Raw genomic sequence first — 21,319 nt, 5'->3', positions numbered from 1 at the left:
ACTGGGATATCAGGAGACTAATCCCTCTATAGTTCACTGGGATGTTAGGAGACTAATCCCTCTATAGTTAACTGGGATATTAGGAGACTAATCCCTCTATAGTTCACTGGGATATCAGGAGACTAATCCCTCTATAGTTCGCTGGGATATTAGGAGACTAATCCCTCTATAGTTCACTGGGATGTTAGGAGACTAATCCCTCTATAGTTCACTGGGATGTTAGGAGACTAATCCCTCTATAGTTCACTGGGATATTAGGAGACTAATCCCCCTCTATAGTTCACTGGGATATTAGGAGACTAATCCCTCTAGTTCACTGGGATGTTAGGAGACTAATCCCTCTAGTTCACTGGGATGTTAGGAGACTAATCCCTCTATAGTTCACTGGGATATTAGGAGACTAATCCCTCTATAGTTCACTGGGATATTAGGAGACTAATCCCCCTCTATAGTTCACTGGGATGTTAGGAGACTAATCCCTCTATAGTTCACTGGGATATTAGGAGACTAATCCCCCTCTATAGTTCACTGGGATGTTAGGAGACTAATCCCTCTATAGTTCACTGGGATATTAGGAGACTAATCCCTCTATAGTTCACTGGGATGTTAGGAGACTAATCCCTCTATAGTTCACTGGGATGTTAGGAGACTAATCCCCCTCTATAGTTCACTGGGATGTTAGGAGACTAATCCCTCTATAGTTCACTGGGATGTTAGGAGACTAATCCCTCTAGTTCACTGGGATATTAGGAGACTAATCCCTCTAGGTCACTGGGATGTTAGGAGACTAATCCCTCTATAGTTCACTGGGATGTTAGGAGACTAATCCCTCTAGTTCACTGGGATGTTAGGAGACTAATCCCTCTAGTTCACTGGGATGTTAGGAGACTAATCCCTCTAGTTCACTGGGATATTAGGAGACTAATCCCTCTATAGTTCACTGGGATGTTAGCAGACTAATCCCTCTAGTTCACTGGGATGTTAGGAGACTAATCCCTCTAGTTCACTGGGATATTAGGAGACTAATCCCTCTAGTTCACTGGGATGTTAGGAGACTAATCCCTCTAGTTCACTGGGATATTAGGAGACTAATCCCTCTATAGTTCACTGGGATGTTAGGAGACTAATCCCTCTAGTTCACTGGGATGTTAGGAGACTAATCCCTCTATAGTTCACTGGGATATTAGGAGACTAATCCCTCTATAGTTCACTGGGATATTAGGAGACTAATCCCTCTATAGTTCACTGGGATATTAGGAGACTAATCCCTCTATAGTTCACTGGGATATTAGGAGACTAATCCCTCTATAGTTCACTGGGATGTTAGGAGACTAATCCCTCTAGATCACTGGGATATTAGGAGACTAATCCCTCTAGTTCACTGGGATGTTAGGAGACTAATCCCTCTATAGTTCACTGGGATGTTAAGAGACTAATCCCTCTAGTTCACTGGGATGTTAGGAGACTAATCCCTCTATAGTTCACTGGGATGTTAGGAGACTAATCCCTCTATAGTTCACTGGGATATTAGGAGACTAATCCCTCTAGTTCACTGGGATATTAGGAGACTAATCCCTCTATAGTTCACTGGGATATCAGGAGACTAATCCCTCTATAGTTCACTGGGATATTAGGAGACTAATCCCTCTAGTTCACTGGGATATTAGGAGACTAATCCCTCTATAGTTCACTGGGACGTTAGGAGACTAATCCCCTCTATAGTTCACTGGGATGTTAGGAGACTAATCCCTCTATAGTTCACTGGGATATTAGGAGACTAATCCCCTCTATAGTTCACTGGGATATTAGGAGACTAATCCCTCTATAGTTCACTGGGATATTAGGAGACTAATCCCCCTCTATAGTTCACTGGGATGTTAGGAGACTAATCCCTCTATAGTTCACTGGATGTTAGGAGACTAATCCCTCTAGTTCACTGGGATATTAGGAGACTAATCCCTCTAGGTCACTGGGATGTTAGGAGACTAATCCCTCTATAGTTCACTGGGATGTTAGGAGACTAATCCCTCTAGTTCACTGGATGTTAGGAGACTAATCCCTCTAGTTCACTGGGATGTTAGGAGACTAATCCCTCTAGTTCACTGGGATATTAGGAGACTAATCCCTCTATAGTTCACTGGGATGTTAGCAGACTAATCCCTCTAGTTCACTGGGATGTTAGGAGACTAATCCCTCTAGTTCACTGGGATATTAGGAGACTAATCCCTCTAGTTCACTGGGATGTTAGGAGACTAATCCCTCTAGTTCACTGGGATATTAGGAGACTAATCCCTCTATAGTTCACTGGGATGTTAGGAGACTAATCCCTCTAGTTCACTGGGATGTTAGGAGACTAATCCCTCTATAGTTCACTGGGATATTAGGAGACTAATCCCTCTATAGTTCACTGGGATATTAGGAGACTAATCCCTCTATAGTTCACTGGGATATTAGGAGACTAATCCCTCTATAGTTCACTGGGATATTAGGAGACTAATCCCTCTATAGTTCACTGGGATGTTAGGAGACTAATCCCTCTAGATCACTGGGATATTAGGAGACTAATCCCTCTAGTTCACTGGGATGTTAGGAGACTAATCCCTCTATAGTTCACTGGGATGTTAAGAGACTAATCCCTCTAGTTCACTGGGATGTTAGGAGACTAATCCCTCTATAGTTCACTGGGATGTTAGGAGACTAATCCCTCTATAGTTCACTGGGATATTAGGAGACTAATCCCTCTAGTTCACTGGGATATTAGGAGACTAATCCCTCTATAGTTCACTGGGATATCAGGAGACTAATCCCTCTATAGTTCACTGGGATATTAGGAGACTAATCCCTCTAGTTCACTGGGATATTAGGAGACTAATCCCTCTATAGTTCACTGGGACGTTAGGAGACTAATCCCCCTCTATAGTTCACTGGGATGTTAGGAGACTAATCCCTCTATAGTTCACTGGGATATTAGGAGACTAATCCCCTCTATAGTTCACTGGGATATTAGGAGACTAATCCCTCTATAGTTCACTGGGATATTAGGAGACTAATCCCCTCTATAGTTCACTGGGATATTAGGAGACTAATCCCTCTAGTTCACTGGGATATCAGGAGACTAATCCCTCTATAGTTCACTGGGATGTTAGGAGACTAATCCCTCTATAGTTCACTGGGATATTAGGAGACTAATCCCTCTATAGTTCACTGGGATATTAGGAGACTAATCCCTCTAGTTCACTGGGATATCAGGAGACTAATCCCTCTCTATAGTTCACTGGGATATCAGGAGACTAATCCCTCTATAGTTCACTGGGATATCAAGAGACTAATCCCTCTATAGTTCACTGGGATATTAGGAGACTAATCCCCCTCTATAGTTCACTGGGATATCAGGAGACTAATCCCTCTATAGTTCACTGGGATATCAGGAGACTAATCCCTCTATAGTTCACTGGGATGTTAGGAGACTAATCCCTCTATAGTTCACTGGGATGTTAGGAGACTAATCCCTCTAGTTCACTGGGATATTAGGAGACTAATCCCTCTATAGTTCACAGGGATATTAGGAGACTAATCCCTCTATAGTTCACTCATCTGAGACCATAATGCATGTAGTTCCATTAGTCCAGAAGGGTTTGTTCTGGATGTATTTACAGGTTTCCCCATAACACATATATCATATTATATAACACATATAACATATTATATAACACATATAACATATTATATATAATATAATATTGTCATACCAGAGGTCAATCCCATCTAGAGTGTTCTTGTCACGGTTGTAGGAAGGAGAGCGCCACCTCCGTACCTTCAGGCTCTTATCAGGCCCTACACCCAAACGAGGGCACTGCGCTCATCCACCTCTGGCCTGCTGGCCCCCCTACCTCTGAGGAAGCACAGTTCCCGCTCAGCCCAGTCAAAACTGTTCGCTGCTCTGGCACCCCAATGGTGGAACAAGCTCCCTCACGACGCCAGGACAGCGGAGTCAATCACCACCTTCCGGAGACACCTGAAACCCCACCTCTTTAAGGAATACCTGGGATAGGATAAAGTAATCCTTCTAACCCTTAAAAGATTTAGATGCACTATTGTAAAGTGGTTGTTCCACTGGATATCATAAGGTGAATGCACCAATTTGTAAGTCGCTCTGGATAAGAGCGTCTGCTAAATGACTTAAATGTAAAGGAGCGGACCAAAGTGCATCGTGTGTGTAGTTCCACATATTTATTTAGACTGTGAAACGGATGCGATACATAAATACACTGAAAGACAAAACCACAAACCGTGACGCAGAGGAGAAACAAACACTACTCAAAAATAAATCACCCACAAAACCCAGGAAGAAGAACCCCTACTTAAGTATGATCTCCAATTAGAGACAACGAGGACCAGCTGCCTCTAATCGGAGATCATCCCAAACAAACCAACATAGAAATACAAAAACTAGAACCTAAATCAAATCAAATGTATTTATATAGCCCTTCGTACATCAGCTGATATCTCAAAGTGCTGTACAGAAACCCAGCCTAAAACCCCAAACAGCAAGCAATGCATGTGAAAGAAGCACGGTGGCTAGGAAAAACTCCCTAGGAAAAACTCCCTAGAAAGGCCAAAAACCTAGGAAGAATCCTAGAGAGGAACCAGGCTATGAGGGGTGGCCAGTCCTCTTCTGGCTGTGCAGGGTGGATATTATAACAGAACATGGTCAAGATGTTAAAATGTTCATAAATGACCAGCATGGTCAAATAATAATAATCATAGTAGTTGTCGAGGGTGCAACAAGCACGTCCGGTGAACAGGTCAGGGTTCCATAGCCGCAGGCAGAACAGCTGAAACTGGAGCAGCAGCACGACCTAAGAACATAGAAATAGAACACATAGAATAACCCCCCCTCCCCCTGTCACGCCCTGACCTACTCTACCATAGAAAATAACCTCTTACTATGGTCAGGATGTGACAGTTCTGGTGGATTTCAGGTTGATCAATCTGCTCCATTAGAGCATTACAGTGATCAGCGAGGTTTCTGACTGTTTGATGCATTCCTTAGACTGGCCTTCAGGGCATATCATTCCAGACATCCTGACGAGATTGAACCCTGAAACGTCAGACTCAACACAGAGTGGTCAGGTATTCTAGAATACAGCATTTAGAATCCTTTAGGACTCCCAGGAATGTTTCGCCATGCTCGTTTAACACAATGTCTAAATTGGACCTGGGTGGAACATTTATCAGCGTTATTAATACGGTCTTCCAAACCAGAAATAGGACTGAGTTCTTTAATTCTCCACAGAGGTGAATAGCAGCAACCTCAGGTCAAAGTAGCCATTTGAGCCAATAGGTGGCTAAGGAAAGAAAGAGAATCATGTCCCCGTGTAGAGACTTCATGAGGAAGTAACAGGATCACTGTCCCATTATGCCATCTACACTCTTAGAACCTCAAAGGGTTCTTCGCCTGTCCTCATAGGAGAACCCTTTGAAAGAACCCTCATTGGTTCCAGGTAGAACCCCTCTGGGTGTCATTTTAGAACCCTTTACAAAGATGGTTCTGATGGACACTTCAGGGTCGTATTTAGCGGATGGGTTTGGGTTTGCGCTGGTCGTTGTGGCTTCCATATTGTCTATCCTCGATGCTCGGTGCGCTATATCCCAAGTCTAAGTTATCTTGGATTTCTTTTGCTTTTCTTTCTTTCTGTCTCTGTTTAGACAGATGGTTTTTCTAGGGTCACTTACAGCCTGCCAACTTCACTGTTCAGCTGTTTCTCAAAGCTTAGAGTCCCACTTACTGTTTAGTTGTTGATCAGGTTGAACTCATGCAGTGAGAGAGTCGACTTTCCGCCTGGTGCTCCTTGTGCCTTTCTCACTGGTGTTGTTAACGATGTTGACCTTCAGCAGCTGTTTTAGTTGAGTTGTTGTTGTTGTAGCGATATACTGTCGTTAAAAACTTTTTTTGGTTTAATGTTTGACACGATACACAACACACGCTTTTATAAACAATTGGTTCTGATTCTAACGTTCTGATTCTAACGTTCTGATTCTAACGTTCTGATTCTAACTTTCTGATTCTAACGCTCTGATTCTAACGTTCTGATTCTAACGTTCTGATTCTAACGTTCTGATTCTAACGTTCTGATTCTAACGCTCTGATTCTAACTTTCTGATTCTAACGCTCTGATTCTAACGTTCTGATTCTAACGTTCTGATTCTAACGTTCTGATTCTAACGCTCTGATTCTAACCCTTTCCCAGGGTCCGTGTAAGAATGTCATCACTGTTATCCAGAAGTTTCAGGACAGTCTGTTTGTCTGTGGGACCAACGGGAACGAGCCCCAGTGCTGGAAGCTGGTGAGGATTTCTTTATTTCACATTAGACAGTAGAAACTGAGTAGGAGGAAGGTTGGAGACGGGGATTGAACTATATATGGAGACATATACAGTATGTGCTGACAGCCGAGAGTGTTAAGGAAAGTGGCAAAGCCGTCCCACCCAGCAGGGCTTTCTCACTATAGTTCATAGGTCGTCCACCCAGCAGGGCTTTCTCACTATAGTTCATAGGTCGTCCTCCAAGCAGGGCTTTCTCGCTATAGTTCATAGGTCGTCCACCCAGCAGGGCTTTCTCACTATAGTTCATAGGTCGTCCTCCAAGCAGGGCTTTCTCACTATAGTTCATAGGTCGTCCACCCAGCGTTTGCGATGATTGATTGCTATGTCGTTTATGATAATTTGTTTTACCTTAGCCTACTTGGTAAATATTTTCTTAACTCTTCTTGAACTGCACTGTTGGTTAATAAGGCCTTGTAAGTAAGCATTTCACGTTGTATTCAGCTTTTCACGGTAAAGTCTACACTTGCTGTATTCGGCGCATGTGACAAAGTTTGATTTGATGTCTTCTATCACATATGTTTTCATGGGATGTGTCCCAAATTGCCCCCTATTCCCTATGGGCCCTGGTTAAAATTATTTTAAAACATTTAAAAAAAAAAACATTTTAAATGTAACCTTTATTTAACGAGGCAAGTCAGTGAAGAACACATTCTTATTTATAATGACGGCCTACCGAGGAACAGTGGGGTTAACTGTCTTGTTCAGGGGGCAGAACGACAGATTTTGACCTTGTCAGACTCGGGGATTCGATCCAGCAACCTTTCGGTTACTGGCCCCAACGCTCTAACCAAAAGCGGCATGTGGCGGCGGTGTACCACATAGGGAATAGGGTGCTATTTGTAAGTTGCCCATTGTGATCTTTGTTTCCTGTCTTTGATGAGTGTTTTCCTGTGTTTATGCCACAGTATTCTCAGATGCCCAATCACACACTTGAGATAGTCGAAAGTTACGAAGGCACTGGACTCTCTCCTTACGTTTACTCCCAGAATGCACTCTCCCTCACTGTAGGTATGTGGAACACATAGCTGTTGTCTTCACTAGAATACAAAACTTAACATTCAGTGGTTCAGTGGCAGAGATACACTATATATACAAAAGTATGTGGACACCCCTTCAAATTAGTGGATTCGGCTATTTCAGCCACACCCGTTGCTGACAGGTTTATAAAATCAAGCACACAGCCATGCAATCTCCATAGACAAACATTGGCAGTAGAATAGCCTGTACTGAAGAGCTCAGTGACTTTCAACGTGGCACCGTCATAGGATGCCACTTTTCCAACAAGTCATTTCGTCATATTTCTGCCCTGCTGGAGCTGCACCCCCGGGTCAACTGTTAGTGCTGTTATTGTGAAGTGGAAACGTCTAGGAGCAACAACGGCTCAGCCGAGAAGTGGTAGGCCACACAAGCTCACAGAACGGGACCGCCGAGTGCTGAAGCGTGTGAAAATCATCTGTCCTCGGTTGCATCACTCACTAGCGAGTTCCAAACTGCCTCTGGAAGAAACGTCAGCACAAGAACTGCTCGTCGGGAGCTTTGTGAAACGGGTTTCCGTGGCCGAGCAGCTGCACACAAGCATAAGATCACCATTGGCAATGCCAAGCGTCAGCTGGAGTGGTGTAAAGCTCGCCGCCATTGGACACTGGAGCAGTGGAAACACCTTCTCTGGAGTGATGAATCACACTTCACCATCTGGCAGTCCGACGGATGAATCTGGGTTTGGCGGATGCCGGGAGAGCACTACCTGCCCCAATGCGTAGTGCCAACTGTAAAGTTTGGTGGAGGAGGAATAATGGTCTGGGGCTGTTTTTCATGGTTCGGGCCCCTTAGTTCCGGTGAAGGGAAATCTACAGCATACAATGACATTCTAGACGATTCTATACTTCCAACTTTGTGGCAACAGTTTAGGGAAGGCCCTTTCCTGTTTCAGCAAGACAATGCCCCCGAGCACAAAGCAAGGTCCATACAGAAATAGTTTGTCGAGATCAGTGTAGATGAACTTCATTGGCCTGTACAGAGCCCTGACCTCAACCCCATCGAACACCTTTGGGATTAATTGGAACGCCGACTGCGAGCCAGGGCCTACTCACCCAACATCAGAGCCCGACCTCACTAATGGTCTTGTGGCTGAATGGAAGCAAGTCCCCCGCAGCAATGTTCCAACATCTAGTGGAAAGCCTTCCCAGAAGAGTGGAGGCTGTTATAGCAGCAATGTTCCAACATCTAGTGGAAAGCCTTCCCAGAAGAGTGGAGGCTGTTATAGCAGCAATGTTCCAACATCTAGTGGAAATCCTTCCCAGAAGAGTGGAGGCTGTTAGAGCAGCAATGTTCCAACATCTAGTGGAAAGCCTTCCCAGAAGAGTGGAGGCTGTTATAGCAGCAATGTTCCAACATCTAGTGGAAAGCCTTCCCAGAAGAGAGGAGGCTGTTATAGCAGCAATGTTCTAACATCTAGTGGAAAGCCTTCCCAGAAGAGTGGAGGCTGTTATAGCAGCAATGTTCCTACATCTAGTGGAAAGCCTTCCCAGAAGAGTGGAGGCTGTTATAGCAGCAATGTTCCAACATCTAGTGGAAATCCTTCCCAGAAGAGTGGAGGCTGTTATAGCAGCAATGTTCCAACATCTAGTGGAAAGCCTTCCCAGAAGAGTGGAGGCTGTTATAGCAGCAATGATCCAACATCTAGTGGAAAGCCTTCCCAGAAGAGTGGAGGCTGTTATAGCAGCAATGTTCCAACATCTAGTGGAAAGCCTTCCCAGAAGAGAGGAGGCTGTTATAGCAGCAATGTTCCAACATCTAGTGGAAAGCCTTCCCAGAAGAGTGGAGGCTGTTATAGCAGCAATGTTCCAACATCTAGTGGAAAGCCTTCCCAGAAGAGAGGAGGCTGTTAGAGCAGCAATGTTCCAACATCTAGTGGAAAGCCTTCCCAGAAGAGTGGAGGCTGTTATAGCAGCAAAGGGGGGACCAACTCCATATTAATGACCATGATTTTGAATTGGAATGAGATGTTTGACGAACAGGTGTCCACATACTTTTGGTCATGTGGTGTATAACTACCCAATCAGAGCCCTTGGCGTAGAATACGTACGTTTTCACTAAAATGCAATGAATTATTGAATGTCTGTGTGTCTCTGTGTGTGTCTGTGTGTGTCTGTGTGTGTCTCTGTGTGTGTGTCTCTGTGTGTGTCTGTGTGTGTCTGTGTGTGTCTCTGTGTGTGTCTGTGTGTGTCTGTGTGTGTGTCTGTGTGTGTGTCTGTGTGTCTCTCTGTGTGTCTCTCTGTGTGTGTCTGTGTGTGTGTGTGTGTGTGTGTGTGTGTCTGTGTGTGTGTCTGTGTGTGTCTCTGTGTGTGTCTGTGTGTGTCTCTGTGTGTGTCTCTGTGTGTGTGTCTCTGTGTGTGTCTGTGTGTCTCTGTGTGTGTCTCTGTGTGTGTGTCTCTGTGTGTGTCTGTGTGTGTCTGTGTGTGTGTCTCTGTGTGTGTGTCTCTGTGTGTGTCTGTGTGTGTCTGTGTGTGTGTCTGTGTGTCTCTCTGTGTGTGTGTCTCTGTGTGTGTCTGTGTGTGTCTGTGTGTGTGTCTGTGTGTCTCTGTGTGTCTCTGTGTGTGTCTGTGTGTGTCTGTGTGTCTCTGTGTGTCTCTGTGTGTCTCTGTGTGTGTCTGTGTGTCTCTGTGTGTCTCTGTGTGTGTCTCTGTGTGTGTCTGTCTGTGTCTGTGTGTGTCTGTGTGTGTCTGTGTGTGTGACATGAGATCATACTATATAACCACCTAATCAAATTCAGTAGTAATACCTTATAAAATGTATATTTTATTAAATATCTTTGCTTCCTTGTTTATAACGTGAATCTGTTTTAGAGGGAGACCTGTACTCTGCTGCCCCTTTATACAGCGATGGGAGCTCACTGCAGTTCAGAAGGAAAGCTGGCAGCAGAACCAACGTTTGGATGTATGACAAGTGGGTGACCGGTATGTAAAGAGAGATCATTTATATTTTTTTTTATTTTTTATCATTATTTTACCAGGTAAGTTGACTGAGAACACGTTCTCATTTACAGCAACGACCTGGGGAATAGTTACAGGGGAGAGGAGGGGGGGATGAATGAGCTAATTGGAAGCTGGGGATGATTAGGTGGCCTAGAGAGGAACCAGGCTATGAGGGGTGACCAGTCCTCTACTGGCTGTACTGGGTAGACCAGAGGAACCAGGCTATGAGGGGTGGCCAGTCCTCTTCTGGCTGTACTGGGTAGACCAGAGGAACCAGGCTCTGAGGGGTGACCAGTCCTCTACTGGCTGTACTGGGTAGAGAGGAACCAGGCTATGAGGGGTGACCAGTCCTCTACTGGCTGTACTGGGTAGACCAGAGGAACCAGGCTCTGAGGGGTGACCAGTCCTCTACTGGCTGTACTGGGTAGACCAGAGGAACCAGGCTCTGAGGGGTGACCAGTCCTCTACTGGCTGTACTGGGTAGACCAGAGGAACCAGGCTCTGAGGGGTGACCAGTCCTCTACTGGCTGTACTGGGTAGACCAGAGGAACCAGGCTCTGAGGGGTGGCCAGTCCTCTACTGGCTGTACTGGGTAGACCAGAGGAACCAGGCTCTGAGGGGTGACCAGTCCTCTACTGGCTGTACTGGGTAGACCAGAGGAACCAGGCTCTGAGGGGTGACCAGTCCTCTACTGGCTGTACTGGGTAGACCAGAGGAACCAGGCTATGAGGGGTGACCAGTCCTCTACTGGCTGTACTGGGTAGACCAGAGGAACCAGGCTCTGAGGGGTGGCCAGTCCTCTACTGGCTGTACTGGGTAGACCAGAGGAACCAGGCTATGAGGGGTGACCAGTCCTCTACTGGCTGTACTGGGTAGACCAGAGGAACCAGGCTCTGAGGGGTGACCAGTCCTCTACTGGCTGTACTGGGTAGACCAGAGGAACCAGGCTATGAGGGGTGACCAGTCCTCTACTGGCTGTACTGGGTAGACCAGAGGAACCAGGCTATGAGGGGTGACCAGTCCTCTACTGGCTGTACTGGGTAGACCAGAGGAACCAGGCTATGAGGGGTGGCCAGTCCTCTACTGGCTGTACTGGGTAGACCAGAGGAACCAGGCTCTGAGGGGTGACCAGTCCTCTACTGGCTGTACTGGGTAGACCAGAGGAACCAGGCTCTGAGGGGTGACCAGTCCTCTACTGGCTGTACCGGGTAGACCAGAGGAACCAGGCTCTGAGGGGTGACCAGTCCTCTACTGGCTGTACTGGGTAGACCAGAGGAACCAGGCTCTGAGGGGTGACCAGTCCTCTACTGGCTGTACTGGGTAGAGAGGAACCAGGCTATGAGGGGTGGCCAGTCCTCTTCTGGCTGTACTGGGTAGACCAGAGGAACCAGGCTCTTAGAGGTGACCAGTCCTCTTCTGGCTGTACTGGGTAGAGAGGAACCAGGCTCTGAGGGGTGGCCAGTCCTCTTCTGGCTGTACTGGGTAGACCAGAGGAACCAGGCTATGAGGGGTGGCCAGTCCTCTTCTGGCTGTACTGGGTAGAGAGGAACCAGGCTCTGAGGGGTGGCCAGTCCTCTTCTGGCTGTACTGGGTAGACCAGAGGAACCAGGCTATGAGGGGTGACCAGTCCTCTACTGGCTGTACTGGGTAGAGAGGAACCAGGCTCTGAGGGGTGACCAGTCCTCTACTGGCTGTACTGGGTAGACCAGAGGAACCAGGCTCTGAGGGGTGACCAGTCCTCTACTGGCTGTACTGGGTAGACCAGAGGAACCAGGCTATGAGGGGTGACCAGTCCTCTACTGGCTGTACTGGGTAGACCAGAGGAACCAGGCTATGAGGGGTGACCAGTCCTCTACTGGCTGTACTGGGTAGACCAGAGGAACCAGGCTATGAGGGGTGGCCAGTCCTCTACTGGCTGTACTGGGTAGACCAGAGGAACCAGGCTCTGAGGGGTGACCAGTCCTCTACTGGCTGTACTGGGTAGACCAGAGGAACCAGGCTCTGAGGGGTGACCAGTCCTCTACTGGCTGTACCGGGTAGACCAGAGGAACCAGGCTCTGAGGGGTGACCAGTCCTCTACTGGCTGTACTGGGTAGACCAGAGGAACCAGGCTCTGAGGGGTGACCAGTCCTCTACTGGCTGTACTGGGTAGAGAGGAACCAGGCTATGAGGGGTGGCCAGTCCTCTTCTGGCTGTACTGGGTAGACCAGAGGAACCAGGCTCTTAGAGGTGACCAGTCCTCTTCTGGCTGTACTGGGTAGAGAGGAACCAGGCTCTGAGGGGTGGCCAGTCCTCTTCTGGCTGTACTGGGTAGAGAGGAACCAGGCTATGAGGGGTGACCAGTCCTCTACTGGCTGTACTGGGTAGACCAGAGGAACCAGGCTATGAGGGGTGGCCAGTCCTCTTCTGGCTGTACTGGGTAGAGAGGAACCAGGCTCTGAGGGGTGGCCAGTCCTCTTCTGGCTGTACTGGGTAGACCAGAGGAACCAGGCTATGAGGGGTGACCAGTCCTCTACTGGCTGTACTGGGTAGAGAGGAACCAGGCTCTGAGGGGTGACCAGTCCTCTTCTGGCTGTACTGGGTAGAGAGGAACCAGGCTCTGAGGGGTGGCCAGTCCTCTACTGGCTGTACTGGGTAGACCAGAGGAACCAGGCTATGAGGGGTGGCCAGTCCTCTACTGGCTGTACTGGGTAGAGAGGAACCAGGCTATGCGGGGTGGCCAGTCCTCTACTGGCTGTACTGGGTAGACCAGAGGAACCAGTCTATGAGGGGTGACCAGTCCTCTACTGGCTGTACTGGGTAGACCAGAGGAACCAGGCTCTGAGGGGTGACCAGTCCTCTACTGGCTGTACTGGGTAGACCAGAGGAACCAGGCTCTGAGGGGTGTCCAGTCTTCTTCTGGCTGTACTGGGTAGACCAGAGGAACCAGGCTATGAGGGGTGACCAGTCCTCTTCTGGCTGTACTGGGTAGAGAGGAACCAGGCTCTGAGGGGTGGCCAGTCCTCTTCTGGCTGTACTGGGTAGACCAGAGGAACCAGGCTCTGAGGGGTGGTCAGTCCTCTACTGGCTGTACTGGGTGGAGAGGAACCAGGCTATGAGGGGTGACCAGTCCTCTACTGGCTGTACTGGGTAGAGAGGAACCAGGCTATGAGGGGTGGCCAGTCCTCTACTGGCTGTACTGGGTAGAGAGGAACCAGGCTATGAGGGGTGACCAGTCCTCTACTGGCTGTACTGGGTGGAGAGGAACCAGGCTATGAGGGGTGACCAGTCCTCTACTGGCTGTACTGGGTAGAGAGGAACCAGGCTATGAGGGGTGGCCAGTCCTCTACTGGCTGTACTGGGTAGAGAGGAACCAGGCTATGAGGGGTGACCAGTCCTCTACTGGCTGTACTGGGTAGACCAGAGGAACCAGGCTATGAGGGGTGACCAGTCCTCTACTGGCTGTACTGGGTAGAGAGGAACCAGGCTATGAGGGGTGGCCAGTCCTCTACTGGCTGTACTGGGTAGAGAGGAACCAGGCTCTGAGGGGTGGCCAGTCCTCTACTGGCTGTACTGGGTAGAGAGGAACCAGGCTATGAGGGGTGGCCAGTCCTCTACTGGCTGTACTGGGTAGAGAGGAACCAGTCTATGAGGGGTGGCCAGTCCTCTACTGGCTGTACTGGCTAGAGAGGAACCAGGCTCTGAGGGGTGACCAGTCCTCTACTGGCTGTACTGGCTAGAGAGGAACCAGGCTCTGAGGGGTGGCCAGTCCTCTACTGGCTGTACTGGGTAGAGAGGAACCAGGCTATGAGGGGTGGCCAGTCCTCTTCTGGCTGTACTGGGTAGAGAGGAACCAGGCTATGAGGGGTGACCAGTCCTCTTCTGGCTGTGCCGGGTAGACCAGAGGAACCAGGCTATGAGGGGTGACCAGTCCTCTACTGGCTGTACTGGGTAGACCAGAGGAACCAGGCTCTGAGGGGTGGCCAGTCCTCTACTGGCTGTACTGGGTAGAGAGGAACCAGGCTATGAGGGGTGACCAGTCCTCTACTGGCTGTACTGGGTAGAGAGGAACCAGGCTATGAGGGGTGACCAGTCCTCTACTGGCTGTACTGGGTAGAGAGGAACCAGGCTATGAGGGGTGGCCAGTCCTCTACTGGCTGTACTGGGTAGACCAGAGGAACCAGGCTATGAGGGGTGGCCAGTCCTCTTCTGGCTGTACTGGGTAGACCAGAGGAACCAGGCTATGAGGGGTGACCAGTCCTCTACTGGCTGTGCCGGGTGGAGATTATAACAGAACATGGCCAAGATGTTCAAATGTTCATAAATGACCAGCAGGGTCAAATAATAATAATCACAGTGGTTGTCGAGGGTGCAACAGGTCAGCACCTCAGGAGTAAATCTCAGTTGGCTTTTCATAGCCGATCATTGAGAGTTTCTCTACCGCTCCTGCTGTCTCTAGAGAGTTGAAAACAGCAGGTCTGGGACAGGTAGCACGTCCGGTGAACAGGTCAGCACCTCAGGAGTAAGTGTCAGTTGTCTTTTCATAGCCGAGCAAATGGCACCTTATTCTCAACATGGTTAACTTTTTTTTTAGACTAGAGCCCAATGGTCCCTGGTCAAAAGTAGTGCGCTGTGTAGGGGACGCTATCTCATTCTCAGTCTGGCATCAGCGATCACAGTACAGCTTCATTAGTGAAGTCCTTATCTTACCGTCTCCTCTTCGGCGTGTCAGCATAGCTGCCCAGCCAAGGCTTACTAGCTACGTCAGGATTTAAGGTGGCAGACTTGGCTCTGTGGCTGTTAATCATGGAAGATGGGGGGGGGGGGGGGGTCACTGTAGTTTGAATGGAACTCTCTCAGGGTTCTTCTGTGGTAGTACTTTGTGTTGATACACTGATACTCCCATGTGTTCTGTTGATACACTGATACTCCCATGTGTTCTGCTGATACTCCCATGTGTTCTGCTGATACTCCCATGTGTTCTGTTGATACACTGATACTCCCATGTGTTCTGTTGATACACTGATACTCCCATGTGTTCTGTTGATACACTGATACTCCCATGTGTTCTGCTGATACTCCCATGTGTTCTGTTGATACACTGATACTCCCATGTGTTCTGCTGATACTCCCATGTGTTCTGTTGATACACTGATACTCCCATGTGTTCTGTTGATACTCCCATGTGTTCTGTTGATACACCCATGTGTTCTGTTGATACACTGATACTCCCATGTGTTGTGTTGATACACTGATACTCCCATGTGTTCTGTTGATACACTGATACTCCCATGTGTTGTGTTGATACACTGATACTCCCATGTGTTCTGCTGATACTCCCATGTGTTCTGTTGATACACCCATGTGTTCTGTTGATACACTGATACTCCCATGTGTTGTGTTGATACACTGATACTCCCATGTGTTCTGTTGATACACTGATACTCCCATGTGTTCTGTTGATACACTGATACTCCCATGTGTTCTGTTGATACTCCCATGTGTTCTGTTGATACTCCCATGTGTTCTGCTGATACTCCCATGTGTTCTGTTGATACACTGATACTCCCATGTGTTCTGCTGATACTCCCATGTGTTCTGTTGATACACTGATACTCCCATGTGTTCTGTTGATACTCCCATGTGTTCTGTTGATACTCCCATGTGTTCTGCTGATACTCCCATGTGTTGTGTTGATACACTGATACTCCCATGTGTTCTGCTGATACTCCCATGTGTTCTGTTGATACACTGATACTCCCATGTGTTCCGTTGATACACTGATACTCCCATGTGTTCTGTTGATACACTGATACTCCCATGTGTTCTGTTGATACACTGATACTCCCATGTGTTCTGTTGATACACTGATACTCCCATGTGTTCTGTTGATACTCCCATGTGATCTGTTGATACACCCATGTGTTCTGTTGATACACTGATACTCCCATGTGTTCTGTTGATACACTGATACTCCCATGTGTTCTGTTGATACACTGATACTCCCATGTGTTCTGTTGATACTCCCATGTGTTCTGTTTATACTCCCATGTGTTCTGTTGATACTCCCATGTGTTCTGTTGATACTCCCATGTGTTCTGTTGATACACCCATGTGTTCTGTTGATACACCCATGTGTTGTGTTGATACACTGATACACCCATGTGTTCTGTTGATACACCCATGTGTTCTGTTGATACACTGATACTCCCATGTGTTCTGTTTATACTCCCATGTGTTCTGTTGATACACCCATGTGTTCTGTTGATACACTGATACACCCATGTGTTCTGTTGATACTCCCATGTGTTCTGTTGATTCTCCCATGTGTTCTGTTGATACTCCCATGTGTTCTGTTGATACTCCCATGTGTTCTGTTATCTTTCTTCAGAGAATACTGTGATGAGATGCCTACAGGTTTTGTTGGGCAGAATCGATTGCGTAATCGTTAGATAGGTAGTGGAACGCTATAAATGATAACTGGAGCGTTTTTATAGAGGAATGGGTTAATTGATTGATATTTCCTGTCCTTCCAGAGCCCACGTTCATCTCCGCCTGCTGGGTGAGACGTAAGGAGGAGCCAGACAACGAGAAGATATATGTCTTCTTCAGGGAGAAGAACTCTGACAGCAGCCCTGAAGCTGATCACTGGATCTCTAGAGTGGCACAAGTCTGTAAGGTAAGATGGTGGGATAGAGACAGTCTGTTAGATGGTGGGATAGGGACAGTCTGTTAGATGGTGGGATAGAGACAGTCTGTTAGATGGTGGGATAGAGACAGTCTGTTAGATGGTGGGATAGAGACAGTCTGTTAGATGGTGGGATAGAGACAGTCTGTTAGATGGTGGGATAGAGACAGTCTGTTAGATGGTGGGACAGAGACAGTCTGTTAGATGGTGGGATAGAGACAGTCTGTTAGATGGTGGGATAGAGACAGTCTGTTAGATGGTGGGATAGAGACAGTCTGTTAGATGGTGGGATAGGGACAGTCTGTTAGATGGTGGGATAGAGACAGTCTGTTAGATGGTGGGATAGAGACAGTCTGGTAGATGGTGGGATAGAGACAGTCTGTTAGATGGTGGGATAGAGACAGTCTGTTAGATGGTGGGATAGAGACAGTCTGTAAGGTAAGATGGTGGGATAGAGACAGTCTGTTAGATGGTGGGATAGAGACAGTCTGTTAGATGGTGGGATAGAGACAGTCTGTAAGGTAAGATGGTGGGATAGAGACAGTCTGTTAGATGGTGGGATAGAGACAGTCTGTTAGATGGTGGGATAGAGACAGTCTGTAAGGTAAGATGGTGGGATAGAGACAGTCTGTTAGATGGTGGGATAGAGACAGTCTGTTAGATGGTGGGATAGAGACAGTCTGTTAGATGGTGGGATAGAGACAGTCTGTTAGATGGTGGGATAGAGACAGTCTGTTAGATGGTGGGATAGAGACAGTCTGGTAGATGGTGGGATAGAGACAGTCTGTTAGATGGTGGGATAGAGACAGTCTGGTAGATGGTGGGATAGAGACAGTCTGTTAGATGGTGGGATAGAGACAGTCTGTTAGATGGTGGGATAGAGACAGTCTGTTAGATGGTGGGATAGAGACAGTCTGTTAGATGGTGGGATAGAGACAGTCTGTAAGGTAAGATGGTGGGATAGAGACAGTCTGTTAGATGGTGGGATAGAGACAGTCTGTTAGATGGTGGGATAGAGACAGTCTGTTAGATGGTGGGATAGAGACAGTCTGTTAGATGGTGGGATAGAGACAGTCTGTTAGATGGTGGGATAGAGACAGTCTGTTAGATGGTGGGATAGGGACAGTCTGTTAGATGGTGGGATAGAGACAGTCTGTTAGATGGTGGGATAGAGACAGTCTATAAGGTAAGATGGTGGGATAGAGACAGTCTGTTAGATGGTGGGATAGAGACAGTCTGTTAGATGGTGGGATAGAGACAGTCTGTTAGATGGTGGGATAGAGACAGTCTGTTAGATGGTGGGATAAAGACAGTCTGTTAGATGGTGGGATAGAGACAGTCTGTTAGATGGTGGGATAGAGACAGTCTGTTAAATGGTGGGATAGAGACAGTCTGTTAGATGGTGGGATAGAGACAGTCTGTTAGCGAGTGGGATAGGGACAGTCTAGTAGATGGTGGGATAGGGACAGTCTGTTAGATGGTGGGATAGAGACAGTCTGTGGGATAGAGACAGTCTGTTAGATGGTGGGATAGGGACAGTCTGTTAGATGGTTGGATAGAGACAGTCTGTTAGCGAGTGGGATAGGGACAGTCTAGTAGATGGTGGGATAGGGACAGTCTGTTAGATGGTGGGATAGAGACAGTCTGTTAGATGGTGGGATAGAGACAGTCTGTTAGATGGTGGGATAGAGACAGTCTGTTAGATGGTGGGATAGAGACAGTCTGTTAGATGGTGGGATAGAGACAGTCTGTTAGATGGTGGGATAGAGACAGTCTGTTAGATGGTGGGATAGAGACAGTCTGTTAGATGGTGGGATAGAGACAGTCTGTTAGATGGTGGGATAGAGACAGTCTGGTAGATGGTGGGATAGAGACAGTCTGTTAGATGGTGGGATAGAGACAGTCTGTTAGATGGTGGGATAGAGACAGTCTGTAAGGTAAGATGGTGGGATAGAGACAGTCTGTTAGATGGTGGGATAGAGACAGTCTGTTAGATGGTGGGATAGAGACAGTCTGTAAGGTAAGATGGTGGGATAGAGACAGTCTGTTAGATGGTGGGATAGAGACAGTCTGTTAGATGGTGGGATAGAGACCGTCTGTAAGGTAAGATGGTGGGATAGAGACAGTCTGTTAGATGGTGGGATAGAGACAGTCTGTTAGATGGTGGGATAGAGACAGTCTGTTAGATGGTGGGATAGAGACAGTCTGTTAGATGGTGGGATAGAGACAGTCTGTTAGATGGTGGGATAGAGACAGTCTGTTAGATGGTGGGATAGAGACAGTCTGGTAGATGGTGGGATAGAGACAGTCTGTTAGATGGTGGGATAGAGACAGTCTGGTAGATGGTGGGATAGAGACAGTCTGTTAGATGGTGGGATAGAGACAGTCTGTTAGATGGTGGGATAGAGACAGTCTGTTAGATGGTGGGATAGAGACAGTCTGTTAGATGGTGGGATAGAGACAGTCTGTAAGGTAAGATGGTGGGATAGAGACAGTCTGTTAGATGGTGGGATAGAGACAGTCTGTTAGATGGTGGGATAGAGACAGTCTGTTAGATGGTGGGATAGAGACAGTCTGTTAGATGGTGGGATAGAGACAGTCTGTTAGATGGTGGGATAGAGACAGTCTGTTAGATGGTGGGATAGGGACAGTCTGTTAGATGGTGGGATAGAGACAGTCTGTTAGATGGTGGGATAGAGACAGTCTATAAGGTAAGATGGTGGGATAGAGACAGTCTGTTAGATGGTGGGATAGAGACAGTCTGTTAGATGGTGGGATAGAGACAGTCTGTTAGATGGTGGGATAGAGACAGTCTGTTAGATGGTGGGATAGAGACAGTCTGTTAGATGGTGGGATAGAGACAGTCTGTTAGATGGTGGGATAGAGACAGTCTGTTAGATGGTGGGATAGAGACAGTCTGTTAGATGGTGGGATAGAGACAGTCTGTTAGATGGTGGGATAGAGACAGTCTGTTAGCGAGTGGGATAGGGACAGTCTAGTAGATGGTGGGATAGGGACAGTCTGTTAGATGGTGGGATAGAGACAGTCTGTGGGATAGAGACAGTCTGTTAGATGGTGGGATAGGGACAGTCTGTTAGATGGTTGGATAGAGACAGTCTGTTAGCGAGTGGGATAGGGACAGTCTAGTAGATGGTGGGATAGGGACAGTCTGTTAGGTGGTGGGATAGAGACAGTCTGTTAGATGGTGGGATAGAGACAGTCTGTTAGATGGTGGGATAGAGACAGTCTGTTAGATGGTGGGATAGAGACAGTCTGGTAGATGGTGGGATAGAGACAGTCTGTTAGATGGTGGGATAGAGACAGTCTGGTAGATGGTGGGATAGAGACAGTCTGTTAGATGGTGGGATAGAGACAGTCTGTTAGATGGTGGGATAGAGACAGTCTGTTAGATGGTGGGATAGAGACAGTCTGTTAGATGGTGGGATAGAGACAGTCTGTAAGGTAAGATGGTGGGATAGAGACAGTCTGTTAGATGGTGGGATAGAGACAGTCTGTTAGATGGTGGGATAGAGACAGTCTGTTAGATGGTGGGATAGAGACAGTCTGTTAGATGGTGGGATAGAGACAGTCTGTTAGATGGTGGGATAGAGACAGTCTGTTAGATGGTGGGATAGGGACAGTCTGTTAGATGGTGGGATAGAGACAGTCTGTTAGATGGTGGGATAGAGACAGTCTATAAGGTAAGATGGTGGGATAGAGACAGTCTGTTAGATGGTGGGATAGAGACAGTCTGTTAGATGGTGGGATAGAGACAGTCTGTTAGATGGTGGGATAGAGACAGTCTGTTAGATGGTGGGATAAAGACAGTCTGTTAGATGGTGGGATAGAGACAGTCTGTTAGATGGTGGGATAGAGACAGTCTGTTAAATGGTGGGATAGAGACAGTCTGTTAGATGGTGGGATAGAGACAGTCTGTTAGCGAGTGGGATAGGGACAGTCTAGTAGATGGTGGGATAGGGACAGTCTGTTAGATGGTGGGATAGAGACAGTCTGTGGGATAGAGACAGTCTGTTAGATGGTGGGATAGGGACAGTCTGTTAGATGGTTGGATAGAGACAGTCTGTTAGCGAGTGGGATAGGGACAGTCTAGTAGATGGTGGGATAGGGACAGTCTGTTAGATGGTGGGATAGAGACAGTCTGTTAGATGGTGGGATAGAGACAGTCTGTTAGATGGTGGGATAGAGACAGTCTGTTAGATGGTGGGATAGAGACAGTCTGTTAGATGGTGGGATAGAGACAGTCTGTTAGATGGTGGGATAGAGACAGTCTG

The 21,319-nt window shown here is 47.5% G+C and overlaps 1 protein-coding gene across 1 annotated transcript in view; it reads left to right on the top strand.

Moving 5' to 3' along the window:
• sema7a (semaphorin 7A (JohnMiltonHagen blood group)) overlaps positions 1 to 21,319 on the top strand; it is a 128,571-nt gene that overhangs the window by 24,734 nt on the left and 82,518 nt on the right. Inside the window, exons 4-7 of the mRNA XM_082968229.1 lie at positions 6,252 to 6,347; positions 7,292 to 7,394; positions 10,232 to 10,342; positions 16,876 to 17,018. Of these exons, the coding sequence (XP_082824355.1) occupies positions 6,252 to 6,347; positions 7,292 to 7,394; positions 10,232 to 10,342; positions 16,876 to 17,018 (453 nt within the window). The remainder of the gene's footprint in view (positions 1 to 6,251; positions 6,348 to 7,291; positions 7,395 to 10,231; positions 10,343 to 16,875; positions 17,019 to 21,319) is intronic.

This window comes from Salmo salar, chromosome 23 (genome assembly GCF_965601325.2).
Source record: "Salmo salar chromosome 23, fSalSal1, whole genome shotgun sequence".
NCBI classification, from domain to species: Eukaryota; Metazoa; Chordata; class Actinopteri; order Salmoniformes; family Salmonidae; genus Salmo; species Salmo salar.
Note: the sequence above shows the minus strand (reverse complement) of the source record. Positions and strands in the feature narration are given on the sequence as shown.